General features: G+C 31.8%; 1 protein-coding gene across 1 annotated transcript in view; it reads left to right on the top strand.

The window, feature by feature from the left end:
- The window catches only part of STT3B (STT3 oligosaccharyltransferase complex catalytic subunit B), a 91,120-nt gene that overhangs the window by 41,635 nt on the left and 30,146 nt on the right, over positions 1–19,339 (top strand). The window contains exons 4-5 of the mRNA XM_081288207.1: positions 13,436–13,501; positions 15,496–15,595. Coding sequence (XP_081144333.1) covers positions 13,436–13,501; positions 15,496–15,595 — 166 coding nt within the window. The remainder of the gene's footprint in view (positions 1–13,435; positions 13,502–15,495; positions 15,596–19,339) is intronic.

Genomic DNA, 19,339 nt, shown 5'->3' with positions numbered 1-19,339 from the left:
ACAATAGACTAAAAAAAAAAAAAAATTGAATCAATAAAAGAGGTGAAGGATCTCTACACGGGAAACTAGAAAACACTAAAGAAAAAAATTGAGGAAGAACTTTAGAAGATGGAAAGATCTCCCATGTTCTTGGATAGGTAGAATTAATATTGTCAGAATGGCCATACTACCCAAAGTGCTATACAGATTTAATGCAATTCCTATCAAAATTCCAATTATGTTCTTCATAGAAATAGAAAAAGCAATCATGAAATTCATTTGGAAAAATAAAAAGTCCAGAATAGCCAAAGTAGTTTTATAGCGAGAAATGCAAAGCAGAAGGCATCACAATACCATATCTTAAGTTATACTACAAGAGTTGTAGTAACAAAAACAGCATGTTATTGACACCAAAACAGGCAAGAAGACCAATAGAAAAAAGTAGAAGACACACAGGCAAACCCACATAAATACAGTTACCTCATACTAGACAAAGGTATCAAAAAAACACACATCGGAGAAAAGATACCCTCTTTAACATGAAAGAAACTTAACTCCCATCTCTCACTCTGCACAAAACTCAAAGTTGATCAAAGACATAGGAATTAGACCAGAAATCCTGCACATACTAGAAGAAAAGGTAGGCCCAACACTTCAACATATTGGCTCAAGAACTGACTTTCTTAACAAGATTCCTAAAATGCAAGAAGTAAAATTTAAAAAACTAAATGGGAGGGCATCAAACTAAAAAGCTGCTTCACAGCAAAGAAAACAATCAAGTGTGAAGAGAGAGCCAACAGAATGGGAGAAAATCTTTGCCACTTACTCCTCAGATAGTACATTAATACCCAGAATAAACAAAGAACTCAAAATTAAAAAACAAGTAAAACCAATCAGTAAATGGGCAAAGGAAAGGAATAAAACAGATACTTCTCAAAAGAAGAAATACAAATGGTTAAAAATATGTGAAAAAATGTTCAATATCTAGCAATTAGAGAAATGCAAATTAAAACTACACCTATATTACACAACTCCAGTCAGAATGGCAGTTATCAAGAATACAAGTAACAATAAACATTGACAAGGATGGGGAAAAAGTTACACCCATACATTGCTGTTGGGACTTCAAATTGGTGCAACCACTCTGGAAAGCAGTAGGGAGATTCCTTAGGAAAACCTGGAATGGAATCATCATTTGACCTAGTTATCCCACTCATTGGCATATATACCCAAAGGACTTAAAATCATCATACTATAGTGATGCAACCACATCATTGTTTATAGCAGCACAATTCACAATAGCTAAGCTATGGAACCAACCTAGGTGCCCTTCAACAGATAAATGGATAAAGAAAATGTGGTATATATACACAATGGAGTATTACAGAGCCATTACAAAGAATGACTTTATGATATTTGCCAGTAAATGGATGGATTTGGAGACTATCTGCTAAGTGAAATAAGGCAATCCCCCAAAACCATAGTTTGAATATTTTTGCTGATATGTGAAAGCTAATCCACAATAAAGAGGGGTTAGGGGAGAATAGAAGTTCAGAAGCTTAGAGAAAGGGGAATGAAGGGAAGGGAGGAGGGATAGGAAACAGACAGTGGAATGAATTTGACATCATTTTCTTGTATACGTAGATTAAGAGTTTGAGGTTCATTGGATTTGGAAATCTGGTCAAAACATCATGTGATGAAAAATGCTAACCTTTCTTCACTGAATTACCCACCTTGATAGCTTCATGAGACTATAAATTGGCTATACCTCTGGATCTATTTAGAAACTTTTTTCTGTTGATCTGTATGTATCTATCCTTACTACAGTATACCATGTTGTATTGATTGGTTTATAGAAGCTTCTGGAATCGGATTGCATAAATAATGCAACTTTGTTCTTTTTCAGAATGATTTTGGTCCTAATTGCTTCATGTAAATTTTAGAATCACATTAACTTCTAATAAAAGCTTTCTGGGATATGATTTTGGAGGGCATTGAGTCTGTAGATCAGTTTGGGGAGAATTGTTTTGTTGGTATTCTAATCCATCCATGAATGGGGTATTTTATTCTATTAGCTCTTATTTGATTTATTTTAGTTTTTGTTTTAATTTTTCTAGCTCATTAGATTAGTAATTGAGATCTCTTCTAATAACACTTAGAGCTGTGAATTTCTCTCTGTACCTCACAGGTTTTTTAAATAGCAAAATAATTTGTGTATCATAAAGTTTACTCTTTAAACGTACAGTTCAGTGGCTTTTAGTGTATTTACCTTGCAGATATTTGCATCATCGTAACCAATATTAGAGAACATTTTTATCACAGCAAAAGGAACACCAGTCTACTTTTGTTCACTTCTCATTGCTGCATCCCCTCACCCACTAAGAACAAATAATCTACGTTTTGCCTGTATGAATTTGCCTATCCTGGAATTCTATGTACATGGAATCATAATATGTAGCATTTTATATCTGGCTTCTTTCACCTAACAGGATTTTCAAGTTTGATTTATTTTGTATCATACATCAATACTTCATTTCTATTTATGGATTACAATATTTCAATGTGTGAATTATTGCAATGTGTGTATTTTTCATTTGAGAAAAATTCGGATTATTTTTTCCTATTGGTTATAACAAACAATGCTGCTATGAACTTTTATGAATACATTTTGGACAAATGCAGATATTTGTGTACAAGTTTCTGTGTGGAAATTTTATAAATTTTGCTATGCAGTGTTTTCATTGTAGTTTCTTTTTCATTAGTATTTCTTTTTCAATCTTTTTTCTATCTCTTTCTGGGGGTTTGGGGATAGAAAAAGGGGTTGGGGATTATATGTCTTAAATATGAGTATAAGCTCTATCACTGAATTACAACCCTATTCCTAAATTGAAATGTTTTCTAATTTCCCCAGTAACTGATAGTGTCACTAAGGGGACTTGAGTTTTCTACCCTTCTCTAGATCTCTCATGACAATCCATTGTGGTTCCACAGAAAGGAGCTTATGAATGGAAACACCTGTATCTGAATCCACAGTTGGGACATCCTAACATTTGCTTATTTATTTGCCTCGTTACTTTAGTTTTATAAGTTTAAGGACACTTAAATATTTTGTACATTAGCCATGATTTTTTCCTCATTGTTGGAGTGACAGTAACGGTCTGTGTTGCAGCTTCATGTGTTCTAAGCACAAGAAGAATTCACCAGATCTTTAGTATTGTGAGCCAAAACACGAGATGGCCTGTGTTTATAGATCTAGAACAATACTTTCCACTAGAACTTTCTGTGATATGAAAATGTTCTCTGTTTACTCCATTTAAGAGGGGGGACAGTGGAGAATGGGATAGACAGCAGAATACATCAGTCACTAGAAAGGCAATTTGTAAATCAATGGAAATGTAACTGATGTGACACAGCAATCTGTATACGGGGTAAAAATGGGAGTTCATAACCCACTTGAATCAATCTGTGAAATATGGTATATTAAGAACTATGTAATGTTTTGAACAACCAACAATAAAATAATTAAAAAAAGAAGTTATTTAATGGTCATATGCATGTGGCATTTTTTTGGTGTGGATCTTAGGTGTTTGAGTATTACCTAGGTAAAATAATTTTATCTTTAAAATGTCCTAAATATTTATTTCTTTTAAAGCAATTAAGAAATGTTAACTTGTTCTGAAACCAAAGGATCTCAGAACTTGTGATAATTATTATGTCAAGTTATTGCTCAACAATACCCTAAACCCAATTAAAAAATGCTTTCAAAAAAGTTCTGTGTAAGCCAATCATCTGGATTCACTTAAATTTTCCTCTGGATTTGTCCATTACGTAAAAGACAAATTATTTGTAAATGGCAGTGGAATGTAGTTTTTATGCTACACCTAAGCTATAGCTAGTTTTGCCTTTTTTTCCAATTTAAATTCTTCTCAAACTTTAAAATTTAATTGTAGGTTGTACATTTAATGTTATGTATTTTGAGAAAAATAAAACTCATCGCCAAGCCCAATTTATCCAGATTTTTTTCTGTTTTCTGTAAATTTTATAATTTATATATATAATATAATTTATTATATTTATGTAATCCATTTTGAGGTGGGTTTTGTGAAAGGTAAAAATCTGTGTCTAGATTTATTTCTTTTATATATGGATGTCCAGTTATTTCAGCACCATTTAAAAAAAAAATCATCCTTTATAGAATTGCCATTGGTTTTGGTTAAAGACAGATTGATTTTTTTTTTTTTTTGTGGGTCTATTTCTAGGCTACATACTGTTCCATTGATCTGTTTGTTTTTCCTGCAATATAATGTTGTTTTGATTACTATAGTTTTATAAGTCACAAAGTCAAGTATTATCAGTACTGTGATATTGTTTCTTTTTTCCTTTCTTTTTTGTGGTGCTGGGGATCAAACCCAGGGCCTTGTGCATGTGAGGTGTGATGTTCTTGTTATTCAATATTGTGTTGGCTTTTCTGGGTCCTTTGCCTTTCCATGTAAACTTTTAAATTTTTGGTATTTGTATTTTTAACCAAAACATATTTTACAATATTAAGTCTTTCTATTATAAACATGGAATGTCCATCTATTTAGATCTTTAATTTCTTTAATCAGAGTTTGCTGGTTTTCTTTATATTTTATATATATATTCTGATAGTCATTCCTAAGTATTCATTTTTTATGTGTGCTTATACATACTGTACTCAAAATGGTATTTGTTTTTAATTTTCTATTCTGGTTGTTCATTGCTGGTATACGAGTATAAAATTGATATTTGTGAACTAACCTTGTATCCTGAGTGTAATCACTTAGTAGTTAACAATAGTTTTTTGATTCTTTGGGATTATCTGTGAAGAAGTGTCAACTTGATTCCAGTCTGTATCCCTTTTATTTCCTTATCTAAATGCATTTACTAAGACTTCAGTACTATATTGGAAGTGATGAGAGAAGACAACCTTGTTTTGTCCCAATCTCAGAGGGAAAACATAATTATGAATTTATATCTAGACTTTTATTGATCTAGATGAATGCACTTAACCTCATTGTACACTGTCTTAATTATTATAGTTTGATAGTACATTTTAAAATTGGGATGTACTATAGATTTTTATGTATTTATAATGTATCCTGTGACTTTGATAAACTTAGGTGTTAAATTTGTTTTATCTTCTAGATTTTAATACATAATAAGATCATGTTATCTGCAGAAAGGTGGGAGGAGTTTATTGCTGCTTTTCCAGCATGCATACTTTTACAGTAATTTTTTTTCTTTGCCTAATTGTACTGAGTAGGACCTCTTAATACCATGTTGATAGAAATAAAATGGATATCCTTTCCTTCTGATTTTAAGCAGAAAACATTCAGGCTTTTATCATGAAATATATAGCTGTGGGTTTTTGAAAGATGTCCATTGTCATAACTTAACAAAGTGTTCTTCATTTTAGGTTTGAGAGTTTTTATAATGAATGGGTGTTAGATTTTATCAAATGTCTTTTGAGGTGATCACATAGTTTTGTCCTATTTTATATTAATTTATGGTTTATCAGCCTCAACATCATTAATAATTTGAGCCAGGTAATATTTTATTATTTCTTATGCTTGTATATGGTAGGATATTTAGGAAAAGTAGGATGTTTAGGAGCATTGCCTCTGTACAATAAATGCCAGCCAGCTGCACACCCATCCTCTCCTCTAGTTGTAATAGCCAGAATGTCTCCAGAGATTGCCTGATGTTCCCTAGGATTGAAAATTTACCCCCAGTAGGCAGTCACTGCCTTGATTATTTTCAGATGTCAAAACAGTTTTGTACTTCTGAACTAAACTCCATTTATTCAAGATGTATGATCTGGATTTATATTGCGTATATTTTGTTAAGCACAATGCTTATATATTGATGAGGGATATTGGCCTGCAGTTTTCTTTTCTTGTAATGTCTTTGGCTTTAGTATCAGAATTCTAACAGACTCCTAAAATAAGTTAGGGTAATGTATTTGTTCTTTAACATTGAATTCACCATTGGACCTATGAAGACTTAACTAATTCTATTTTGAAATGACACAATTCTGGTCTGATTTTTGACTTCATGAATAATTTGACAATGTGTATCTGCTTTGAAGCTTTTGTTTCGTCTGAGTGGTCTAATTTATTAGCAAAAATTATTCATAACAGTCTTATTTTAATTTTTGCACAGTCTGTAGTGATGTATTGCAATGACAGATTTGAGTTGTCAGAGATATGACCCCTAAACTTATATGTTTACTGCTTTGTGTGTTCAAGAAAATTGCTGAACCCTCGATTAGCATGAAATCTATCTTTTTTAAAGTTCTGTCAACTACTGAGAGGTAGTTATTGAAATATTCAACCACAAAAATATTGTCAGTTTTTGTTTCTGTTTTATGAATTTATGTATCTATATTAGGTCCTTATACACTTGAAATATTTACATTTTCCTGGTATATTGACCAGGAAATGAATCCTTTCTTACAGTGAAATAGTTTTGTCTCTAGAAATATTCCTTGTCTTAAATCTGTTTTGACTGCTACCAACTTGCTACTTTGATTTATTTCACAGCTTCTCTCATCTCATTCTTTAAATTCAAACTATTTGTCTCTGAATTTAAAGGTTTCGTAGACTATGTATAGTTAGATCATGCTTTTTTAAAATTCATCTAGACCATCACTGCCTTTTGATCGGAGCATGTTTTAGTTCATTCACATTTAATGTAGTTTTAAATGATTTGCTTTGCATGAGCCATTTATGGTTTTCTTTTGTGTTAAAATGTATTTTTAACTGTCATTTTAATTACTCTTTTTTTAAGCTTTGTTATTTATACTGGTTGATGTAGAGAACTTAGAACAGTCTGCTTCAGATTAATACAAACATAATTGTGATAAAATAATAGCAGCTCTGCTATAACACAACTTTATTTTTTCCTTCTTCTGTGGTATTATATGAATGCTATTTCTCTAACAGTACAGATTATAATAAAATATTTATATAATTTTTACCAGTAAATTAAGAAGAGAAAAAATGTGGAGTCTTACATGTTCTTCATGTTTACCATTTCCATTGCCCTCATTTTTTCTTTTGGGTCTGGTCTGGGTTTACTTTAGTATTAGCCTAAAGGACTTCCCTTTGTATTTCTTATAGGTGCTAATAATAGAATCTGTCAATTTTGTCTTCATTTTTTTCACTTTTTAAAAACTATTGTGAGACACAAATTTTTTGTTTTGACTGCTTTTAAGTGTATACATTTTAGTGGCAGTATGTACACTCATATTGGGCACTGATCACAATCATCCATCTACAGAATACTCTTTTATCTTGAAAAACTGAAACTCTGTAGCCATTTAACAATTATTCCCTCCCACTGCCAGCTCCCAGCAATCACCATTCTACTTTCTGCCTCTCTGACTTTGGCTATTCTAACTAAGTACTTCCTAAAGTGGAATTATACAATATTTTGTCTTATTTAGCTGGCTTATTTCCCTTAGGAAAGGTTCAAGGTTCATCCATATTGTAACATGTCAGAATTTCTTTTCTAAAGTTGTGATAATATTCCATTATTCGTATATACCACATCTTTAATGTTAATTCACTTGTAGATGGATACTTGGATTGCTTCCATGTTTTAGCTGCAATGACCATGGGTTTACAAATATCTCTTTGAGACCATGCTTTCAGTTCTTTTGAGTGTATACCTTGACATGGAATTGTTGGATTATATGTTAATTGTTTTAAAATCATTGAGAAACGCCATACTGTTTTCCACAATAGCTATACCATTTTACATTCCCACCAAAAAGTGTGCAAGGGTTTCAATTTCTCCGCATCCTTGTCAACACTTTTAACTTTGGTTTTATTTCCACAATGATGTTGAGCACCTTTTTTCATGTACTCATTAACCATTTCTGACGTCCAGACATTCCTCTGGGCATGCACAATAACTTTTCAATTTCTAATGTATATTTGGCTGCTTTGAATGTTATAATCTTCAATGTCAGACTTCTAAAAATGGAACAAAATAGAAAATGAAGGAGAAAAAAGCACCAGCCACTTAAATTCCCTGGAAGTCACCTTAGCGCTGGGGAGATTTGCAACAGTGGGAAAAGATACAACATTGGCTGGTATGCCTCTTTGCACCTCCATGATTTGAAGCCGAAACTAGTGATCCCCGGTGTTCAGAAGACAGGATTGTTTTTGAATTCTGCAAACTTCAGGCTACTTCAGGAATAGGTGGTAGCTGCTACTCTGCTAAGAACCGAGAGCGGCCAAAGTTAACCTTTATTTACTGTTCAAGTCTTCCCTGCCTAGAAGGTATAATCCCTCTATCAACTCCAAAGTTCTGAAATAGATTCTGCCAGTGCAATTGGTTATCTAAGTAGGGAGCAGATTTCTGGAATTTCTTATTCTACCATTTTCCCAGAATTCTTGCCTGCCTTCCATTTTGAACGATAGTTTTATAGGAATATATTTAGGGTTGATACTTTTTTTTTCTTTTGACATTCTGAGCCTGTCATTCTGCCTCTATCATCGTTTTTTTTTTTCTGATAAGAATTCAGCTAATAATCATGTTGTTACTTCCCCATGCATTTTTTTCTCCTTTTAAGATTTTTCTCCTTACCTGTCAGCACTTCAATTACAGTGTGTCTAGATGTGTTTTCTCATGTGTTTATTGTACTTGTTGGTTTGTTAGATTTCATGGATCTGTAGTTTAATGTTTACTATAAAATAGGAAAGTTATAATTGTTTCTTTAAAATTACTTTTTTTCTGTCTCTATCACCTCGTTTCTATTGACTAGTTTTCATTTTTACTGATTGTTCTGCTATCTCAAAATTGCTATTAAGCCTAGTTAAGGAATTTTTAATTTCTTCATTGTAATTTTCAACTCTAAAATTTCTAGTTGGTTCTTATTTCTCACATATAAAGATTTATATATTTTAATTTTATCATCAAAATTCCCTACCATAATAGATATTTTCCTTAATTTTCTGAATATGGTCTTCTTTAGTTCTTTTAATATATTTATAATAGCTTATTGAAGTTTTTGTCCTCTAAATCCACTGAGGGTTTTTTTTTTTTTTTTGTCCTTCCCACCTCCCTTACTTTCACCCCTTGATAATATGCATCATATTTTCCTATTTCTTTGCATGTCTTGTAATTTTTTTGTTGAAGCTGGACATTTTAGGTATGTAATAACTCTGAATTCTTTTCATTTTTCTGAGACATGTTGGTTTGTTTTAGTAATTTACCTGGACTCCAACTGCAGAATCTCTCTCCCAGTCATGTTTTATTGATTTGTCAGCTCAGTTATTTTTCTTTCTTATTTTTGTATTTTAACTTGGCTTTCTAAAGATCACCTCATGATCAGAGATTGCATGTCAGACAAAAATTTGGGCAGGTTTTGTGTTCAGACATTTGGGTTTATAAGGCTTCTTCTCTGTGTTGATTAGTCAGATTATGGGGTGATAAAACACAGTTCAGGGGCTAGGATTGTGGCTCAGTGGTAGCACTCGCCCGTCACTTGCAAGGCCCTGGGTTCGATCCTCAGCACCACATAAAAATAAGATATTGTGTTCAACTATAACTAAAAAAATAAATATTTGAAAAAAAAAGTTCAAAGTCCCAGCCAATTCTCAATCCTTCCTTGGCTTTTACTTTTAGCTTCTTTTCTCAAGTTTTCCCTTTGTATGTGTAGTTTCTTGGTCAGCGAAGATAGGTAGAAAGTTAGCTCAGGGTTTTGTTTTTGTTTTTATTTGGCTTTCTCATTCTCAGGATCATTTTATTGATTTCTGACTAGTCTGTTTGTTCTTAACTATTCTCACAACTTTAGACAAGCTAAGTTTCAGATTTCCCCCCATTTGATCCTGTTTTTTCATTTTTACCTCCCCCAATACTGCATCAAGTCTTCCTCCCTGGTCAAGAAAGCATTTTATTTTTTTCTGCAATTTCAATCTAATTAAACTACCATTTTTACCAGGCATGTTTTGGAGCAGGCTCAGGTGAAAAGATCACAGTTCTCTATTCTCACATTTGTTTGATTTCAAGTACCTGAAATGGTTGTTCTCTCCTCTCTCCCATTCTTCCTTCAGTGGGGAATCTCCATCTGTATAACTACAAATGTCTCTTATGTCAGTTTTTCTTTCTTTGATAAAGTCTCCTTTTTCACTAGCTTTAGAAGAAAAGATTTTCTTTATTAATTTAATAAATTACATTTAATAGCTGAGAACTCAGATAATAAACTTATTCATTGATTTAGGAAAATACTGGCAGAAACCAATTAACTTCTCAATCTACTTGTAACATCCTTTTTTTTTCTTTCACTGTTACTCAATTCTGATTTCTCATCATTTTGTTCAATATTTCTTCCAAAATGATGAGGATAAGTTCTAATATTTGGAGTGTCTTTTGAGTGCTGTACACAGGGCATTATGCTTTTGATGGTTTTTGGTTTTTATTTAATTCTCAAAATTTTATAAAGAGGGCTAGAGATATAGCTCAGTTGGTAGAGTGCTTGCCTTATATGCACCACAGGCTCTGGGTTCTAATTGCCAGCACTACCAGAAAGAAAAAGAGAAAGACAATTTTATAAAAAGATACTTTATTGGTTAAGCCATAGGGGTTCAGAAAGACTAAGTAACTAGATTCAAAATCTATACCCTAAAGTCTTTCCAGTTCCTTTTGAATAGTTTTGCTGATCTGCTTTCACATTTGGGGCTATTTCCTCTTTTGTTATTCCCGTCTCCCCATGTATATTCCTTCTGGACTTGCCTCTTTGAAATCTTGACTATTTGCTCAGGTAGATTTTGTTACTCTCATTCCTGTTTTTATAGAACTTAGTTTACGCTACCCACCTCTGTTAGCATTTGGTGTATATTGTCTTTCATCAATTCCAAAACATGCTTTCTGAAATATGGCATACCAATTACTTTTCTACTTACTCCACACCCTACTTCTTCCATTTCTGTACCCGCTACTGGATCCACTGTGGGTAATTTGAATTCTTTCATCTTTCCTGCCTCATTCCTTACAAATATCACTGTCTCAATAAAGCTTTTTGTAGATTTTTTAGTTCCAGCCAGAACTGCTTTCATGCCTTTTACATTCAGAAACTGTAAGGACCACTATGTGCCCTTATTCACTGCATAGTCTCTATGGTGCCTTTGAATGGGGAGCTCACCTTCATGTATTATCTCCACAGTTGGAGCAGGACTTAATAATTTATTTGTCCAACATAATCCACCAAAGTTGTTTTTTTTTTTTTTTTTTTTTTTTTTTTGGTGTGTGTGTGTATGTGTATATTAGTGAGTACTGAAGAATGTGTTTGATTTACTTTCCTCATTCTCCCTGAGCCCAATTGGCTTTAGAGAGACTGAGCAAATTCAGGAAAGGAACTTTTTAGTGGTTGTAAAATACATCTTGATTTTCTTGTGATAAATTATAGTAACATAAATCCAATCAGGAGAGAGAAACAGGCACAGTATGGTTTTTTAAAAGGGAAATTTATATATAAAAAAGTATAACTGATAAAGAGTAAGACAGAGAAACTATGGTAACCTCTGGCTGAGGGGAGGTACCAAGGAAGGACAAACATGAAAGGTATAAATAACCCTTTGGACAGGGTATGGTTCCGCCCATTAATAGCAGAATAGTTCAGTGGTTTGGACAGGCTGGAACTAATGTGGAGCTATTGAACAGGCAATAGACAACCCTCTAAGTCAGGCAGGTAAGGAATGGGGAATTGGAATATGCATGGGAGCTCTGGTTATCATCAGGTCGTGAATGCTAAAGAAAGAATCACCAGATCATGGTTGTCCAGTCACAGAAAGAGTGTTCTGAGTTGATGCTGGCATCAGCTCCATTAGATGAGTTCATACCTACACTGCCAACCCCTAGCATACACTGAAGTGATAGGAGTACCCCTTCCCCTACAGTGTTTCTTCAACACTCTGCTGAGAAAGTTTAACATCATAGTCACCTTAAAGGAGTATTTATTTAAAGGAATCTCATTCTTTATCTTGACAGAATGCAATCAAGAGCTGAGAGGCAATAACTGATACACAAATATAAAGGAAAAAATGGACGCTTGCAACTTTCCCTGATAGCAGTTTTCTTCTCTACCTCCAATTTGCTAGGATAAGCCTATCTTTTCTACTCTCAATTTCTAGGTTGAACTTTGGTTGGTTGGTTGGTTGGCTCTGTTGACACCATTTTGTCCTGTTACTTTTTGTGCCCTTTCCTTGGGATTCCTTTTTGCTTTTTTGCCTACCTCATCTTCTCAGAGTACTGGTATTTCCACTTAGGATTAGACCTGTCTGCATTTCACTAGCACCTGCCATACTGCCTAAGAATTATATTTTGGTCTGTCTGTCCCTTTGGGCTCTATTTGTACAATTTTGGGCATTACCACTTTTCCCTTCTGCATTTTATTATACTTTCTTCCCTAATTACATTAAGTGATATAAATTACATTAAGTGATATAAATTAGAACTGCTCTTCCTTCCTCCTTCTTGCCCTCCCTCCCCTCCATTATATTCTTTTTTGTACTACTTTTCTCCAAAGTTTGGATGTCATCTCTATTTTAATGTAGAGACTCATTTTAAAAGTAAAGAATTTCTGGAAATTATTGTGTTAGGAAGACTTAAATTTGAATTTGCCTCTCAGGACAAAAAGATAAACTCTTTTAATATAGAATTACTCATTGTAGAACTCATTCAATTGATTTTTATTTTTATTTTTTTATGTTTGTGGATACTCATTTTATCACTGGAGTGATCTTGTGTTTCTAAAACTTAAATGCAGTTTTCTGAAGGTGCTAATGCTTAACTTTTTCAGATGAACAGTTAAACTAATGTTTGAAAATTTCTTCTTTCATTATTTTATAAGACACAGATTAATCAACTTTTGGACTTTTTATCACAAATTGTCTTTGTATTTGAAAATTTTACTTACATATCATAGCACTTTAGTGTTATAATTTTTTTATATTATTGACTATGGTATCAGAAAATTTCTAAGTGTAGTAATGAAAAGTTTCAAAAAATGCTAAGAATTATATGTAAGATGTACGTAATTGCATATTTAAATAAAGACACATAGGTTAAACTGTTAGGTCTAAGCAAATCAACCATATAAAAAATTATAGATATACTTAACAAACTTATTCCTTAAAGCCCCGATTTATTGACAATCATTTTAAGGTTTAAGGTGGAAAAATGCAATTTGTTACTTTTAAGATAATTATTTTTACTGAAAACCATATGACAAAAGGAAAATAGTCTGTTATTTTAAAATGTCTGCTGCCCAGTGGTAAAAATGCATGTATTAGGTAGATCTGGATATTCCAGTAACCTCAGTACTTTTTTTTTTAAATAATCTTTTGTAGCACAAGTTTACTAAACATTTAACTTTTTTTTTTTAATGGGAGGAATTTTATAAACATATTTATTTATTTATTTTTAGGTAAAATCTGTAAAAACTGGGTCAGTTTTTTGGACGATGTGCTGCTGTTTATCGTATTTCTATATGGTAAGATTTCATATTTGAAACTATATGAGCTCTAATTTAGAATTTAGAATAATTCCTCCTCATTTTTTTCTAACCCTGGTCTAATTTTTTACTTCCTTTCTCCTGAAGTCTTTAAGGATTTTGATTTTGTCTAATGTGTTACCTAACATTGCTACCAATCCTCTTCCCTTGTCCCCAGGACCTTTATAGACTTAATGATCAATGACATTTAGACTTAAAGTTTAAAAATTTTTTAATTGTTTCTAGCTTTTGTTTTTCAGGTTAGATTACAAACTAAAAAAGAACAGGGAAATTTTCCTGTTAAATATTAAGTTTAGACCTATGTTTAGAAGAAATAACTTTTGTTTAACACTCAAATACTTGTAAAATTATTTTTCCAGTATTTGAATTCACTGAGTAACTGCTTAATGGTAAAATAATCTGAATTTTAACAGTCGTGTATGTATTCAACTGAGTAAGTTGACCTAGAGCAGAAAAATAAGAAAAAATGCTACCCCTAGTAAAGATTAACTAAAAAGATGGAAGGAATGAAAGGAAAGGTTATAAAAAGGATGTTCTTTTGGCCTATTCTGCTCTCTTTTCATTCCTTAAAGTAAATGGAAAAAAATCTTTTTTAAGATGAATTTCTGAGACTGAGAATAAATTATTACTAATAAGCATAATATCAAGTATTTTTCAAATATCAAATTTACTCAAAATTGTTTTTGGTTCTTCATTTGTAAAGAGTCAAAGTAGATAAGGTAGTATATTGATATGCATCATTTTCAAAATTCTAGAAAATTTCTAAATAACGGTCACATAGCCTTAGTTTGCCTATAAACTACCTACACAGTTTTTAAGTTTCTTTAAAATTGGGGTTCAGTACTACCAATTCATTCTTTTGCTTCTCTTTTTCAACCTGCAGCCTATATAGTAGTTTTGTGCTGAAAGTTAATAATGTTAGCTAATTTTTAAAAATCACTGTATAGAATAAGGATGAACTCTTTAAGTTATTTGTGGCCCTGTGAAAGTATTTGAAACCTGAGGTACATCTTGTGCATTGGTCCTCAGTAATAACAAACCCATGTGCTTTGAAATTTATACTTAAACTTTGGAAATAACCAAAAGTCTTTCAGTTGCAACTGGTGTTTAGGGTAATTTTGTATTTTGGTGAAAAATAGTATGTGACTAAAGCAGTTATTTATATGTATCCGGCAAACTGATGGCAGTTCCTTAACAGGGGTTTCTGAATATTTGAGACAAGGGCAGAATTATTTTATTGTATATGTTAATATATATCCCCTTTTGGTGACTTTTGGTATCAATTATTCTTAGAGCACATCCAAGAATGTTGATCTTAGCAAGAGCTTATTGCCTGTTATTGAATTACTGAAAAATTAATATATTGTGGAGAGTAAACATTTTATTTTTAGAATATTTATTAATTTAGACTAGAATATCCTTAGTTATCCTGCTTTATAATTCATTTATAGGGGGGAAAATCATACCCAATTAGCACTTTTAAGAATATTAGAGCATGTTCAGATCATCTGCATATCTCTTTCAGTTAAGATGTGAATGCTTACATTTATTGTTCTACTCTCAGTGAACTTTTTTGCAGTAAATTTATCATCAAAAATAGTTGAAGTAACAGCTGTTTTTTATTCTAAAAATGTATGGTCTGTATTTTAGAACTCCTTGTCTTCATGACAGTCTGTTTATTGCCAATTCACAAATTAAAATATTCTCAACTTTCCTATTAAATCTCATTTAATTTGAACATTTCTTCAGTGAATTGAGATAAACATATTGGATTTATGGAATCATGTTACTTTAATTTTCAATAAAAATAAGGGTATATGGGTTATTTAAAAGTAATATCACATTTAAGCATCTTTCAAATTGCTGAAAGTCCTAATGTTTTGTGTTTGCTCATTATGTTTAGATTGTCTTGATGAATGAAATGTGCCTACTTTTAAAAGTAAAAAATTATCATATCATTTCTTTTCTCATAGGTCTCTGCTTGGGGTGGTTATGTGTTTATCATCAACCTTATTCCACTGCATGTATTTGTGCTGTTACTGATGCAGAGATACAGCAAAAGAGTCTACATAGGTAAGTGATTTTAACTTTTAAATGTATCAGTGTTATTTTCACTGAGTAGACATTTCTGGTTTGTGTCAGTATTACTGATGAAAAGGTGAAAATTGTTTGCTTTTTATGTTGATATGAGGGCCAAGCATTTTGCATAAATGCTTTTACCATCAGCTTTAATTTGATGAGGGTTGGCTTATTTCATTTTGTGGAAATTAATCATATTTACTAGCCTTTCCCCCCACCCCTTTCTTAATTTTGGAGAAGGACATTTTTATTGTGAAAATTAACCACACTTTTTATAAACAGCATATTCAAATTCATCTTACTCTAAGAAATTGACATCCTCAAAATAGTTTTATAAACTTTTAAAAGCCTTTCTTGTATAATATACAAAAAGACTGAGTCTCTCTGTCTCTGGATAATCTATATTTTCACCACAGGTTTTAAAATAAATTTTTTGACAAAGATGTTTAGTAAAAAGTGAAATCTTAACCTTAGAGATTATTTTCTGTAATAAAGATGGAGCTTTTAAGGGCTGAATAAATCTGAAACCGTCTTAGTGTTATAACAATGCTGAAAAATAGACATATAAAACTTGGTTAAGTAGGTTCACTTTTTAAAACATAGCAGCTTGGCAGTTCCTCAAAAAATTAACTTAATGTTTATAGCAACATTGATTATTCTTAATAACCTAAAAGTAAAGATAACTCAAATGTCTAGTAACTAATGAATGGATAAATAAAAGGTCGTGTATATATACAGTGGATTAGTATGCAACCATGAGGAATGAATAAATACTGACACATGCTATAATGTATGTAACTTGGTAGTAGTCATCATGCTGAGTAAAAATGCCAGACACAAAAGGCCACATAGTATAGGATTGTGTTTGTATGAAATGTCCAAAATATGCAGATCAATAGAGAAAGTAGATTTTTGGTTGCCAGGTACTTGGGGTGAGGGACAATGGCCTTGATTTTTTGAGAGAGAAATATTCTGAAATTATATAGTGGCGATGATTGTGCAGCCCTTTGAATATACTAAAAACTCAAATGGTAGATGTTTAGAAGGTGAATTTTACAGTAAATGAATTATATCTCAATAAAATTAACAAAAAATTTATAGTATGCTAGTGACATTTACATCTGATTGCAGAATAAAAATCATTGCCAAAATAGATATTAAATTCTTATATACCACAAAGTGTTCTAAATTTTTATATATATATTTAATTTATTTAATCTTCATAATGTCTCTTTGAGGATAGGTACTATTACCATCTTCATTGTACAGATGAAGTACAAAAGGAGACATAATAATTTGCTCTAGATCTTGGAGCTGAGGCCCAAACAGACATTTTGGCTTCAAAGATATTACTATCCACTATAACTCTTATATTCAGAGATGCTACAATTCACTATGACTGTGTGCCTCTTATAAAAAGAAATAACCTTACAGTTGTGATACATCAACCTATATTTCTTTACTCTGAAAACACTGTAAACAGTACTTTAAGTCCAGAAAGAAAAATAATGGATTGAACTATATTCTTCAGATTTTTGGGAGGGCGAAATATAAAGAACAAAAAAAAATTAAAGTTAAATGGTTATAGAGGAGGTAATAAGACAGTTTTAAAAACCTGGGGCCCAGAAAATTTAATTGTCACAGGAATAAAATAGGGAGGCAATTGAGAGAGGTTTTCCAGAAGTGCCCAAAAGTCGGGAAGCTTAAGGAAATGTTAGTAGTAGTCAGATAAATACAGAGGTCAAATGGAAATATTTTCCACATTAGAGTTTAAAATGGTTGAATTCCCTTTGAATATTAGCAGCAAGATCAAGAACTGGATGACAGTTCTGTATGAGGATTAGAATTGAGGAAAAGGGACTTTGTATGTGGTTACTGGAAATTCTCTAGTCACTTGAGAAAACCATGCAATTACTACTACCACTTCAGTTGGCTCTGAGAATATTTCTTCTCTTTCTTTAGAAGAAAGAAAAATAACATGGTTTTGGGATGTACATGTATATAAAATTAGTTTTGTGAATGTCTTATGGACCCTGCTTATTTCTTTTATCTCTTACTCTACCCGTATAATTATTTAGCAGTATTCTTGGTGATTTCTACTCTGCTTTCATAGGGTTTTCTTTTGAATGAATAGAAAGTGATGGTATTCTCCTTGTATTCTAAATACCAAATTAAATGAGTTTTAAATTAGTTATATAAAATTGTTATTAAAAATTTTCCATTTTTCTATATTATTCTGCATTAAGCTTAGTATTTTTGATGATATAGGAAAATAGTAATAAAAAGCAGTCATCAAGTATTACTAGTGACACTTTGCTTCTATTTTATAAATTTTCTATAATGAATATGTATTAAATTCATAATATATGATACTTAATATTTAGTTTGTAGAAATAAGAATTTTACCTCATGGTACAGAAGGACTGCATTAATTAATTTAAACAGTTAATGATTTTGAAATATTTATGGCATCATCTAATTTATGGTATTGTCTAAATTTTCTGTAGCAAGTTTACTTGAGTAAGAGATTAGCAGAATTATCTTTTTGACATTTAAAATGCATTTTTATGGTGATGTTTGCTGGAAACTGTTATTAAAAGAGTAAAGTTTATAGACATTCCACAAACTTAGTTCTGTGCAAATTGTGGGATTATATATTTTGGGAATGAAGAAAAGTTTATCCTATTGAATAAATTAAGAGTAAGCAAAATTGCTAAGATTCACATTTAGCAGCTGTAAACAACATATAATGCTAGGTCAATTTAGGGGAAAAAACTATTTAAAAGATTACATACAAAAATCCTAGGATATAAGAGGTAAAGGCTCTATATTTTGTGTAATTTTACTATACTATTTATTTAAGAAATTAAAGTGAGTCCATTAGGCATTTGTTGTTTAATACTGAAATTTTACTAGCCATTATGATAAAAAATGAATAAACAATGATCATACTCTAAGGAGCTTATTATAATGTAATCAGCTTTATAGCCTGTGATCAAAATGGAAATTGGGAGAAGTTTTTAAAATCAGTTTGAATTTTGAGGGAAATTTTGTTAGGCTTTCCAGCTAATCATGTCCTAAAAGTTTTGTAGATAAATCTTAATCTTGAGAAGAGAAAATAGTAAAGGAACATATTTACAAAGGATTTTTGATGATATGACCATAAAATATGAGATCAATATCATACAGAATAAGCATACATACTTCAAGGTCAAGTTACCAGGATTTAATTTCTGGCCACCTACTGCTAACTTTAGACAGATTACTTAAGTCTTTATGTATAGTGTTCTCATGGGTCAGATAGAGATAAGAATAGGTCCTGCCTCACAGAACATTAAGGATAAATGAGGTGCTTATAATAGCACTAATATTAAAAAGGTACTGTTTGTTTATGTCTGTTAACATTAAAATTTTGAATGAATAGCCAAAAGAGTTACAAAGGGAGAGGTAAATTTGAAATCTTGGGAGATAAAACCCTAATATGAGTCTAAAAATTGTCATTCTTTCCAGGCACAGTTGCACACATCTGTCACCCAGCAATTTAGGAGACTGAGACAAGAGGATTGCAAGTTAGTAAATAGATAGGACTGAGGAGGTGGCTCAGTGGTAGAGCATCTTTTTTAAGTGAAAATAAGTTCACTGTTAACTGTTTATATATGTATGTGCTGGGGATTGAACCCTGTATCTCACTCGGCCTGTTAAGCAATAGCTCTTCCTGAGCTTAGCAACTAAAACAGC

This window comes from Spermophilus citellus, assembly GCF_964194105.1.
Source record: "Spermophilus citellus genome assembly, chromosome: 3".
Lineage (NCBI taxonomy): Eukaryota > Metazoa > Chordata > Mammalia > Rodentia > Sciuridae > Spermophilus > Spermophilus citellus.
Note: the sequence above shows the minus strand (reverse complement) of the source record. Positions and strands in the feature narration are given on the sequence as shown.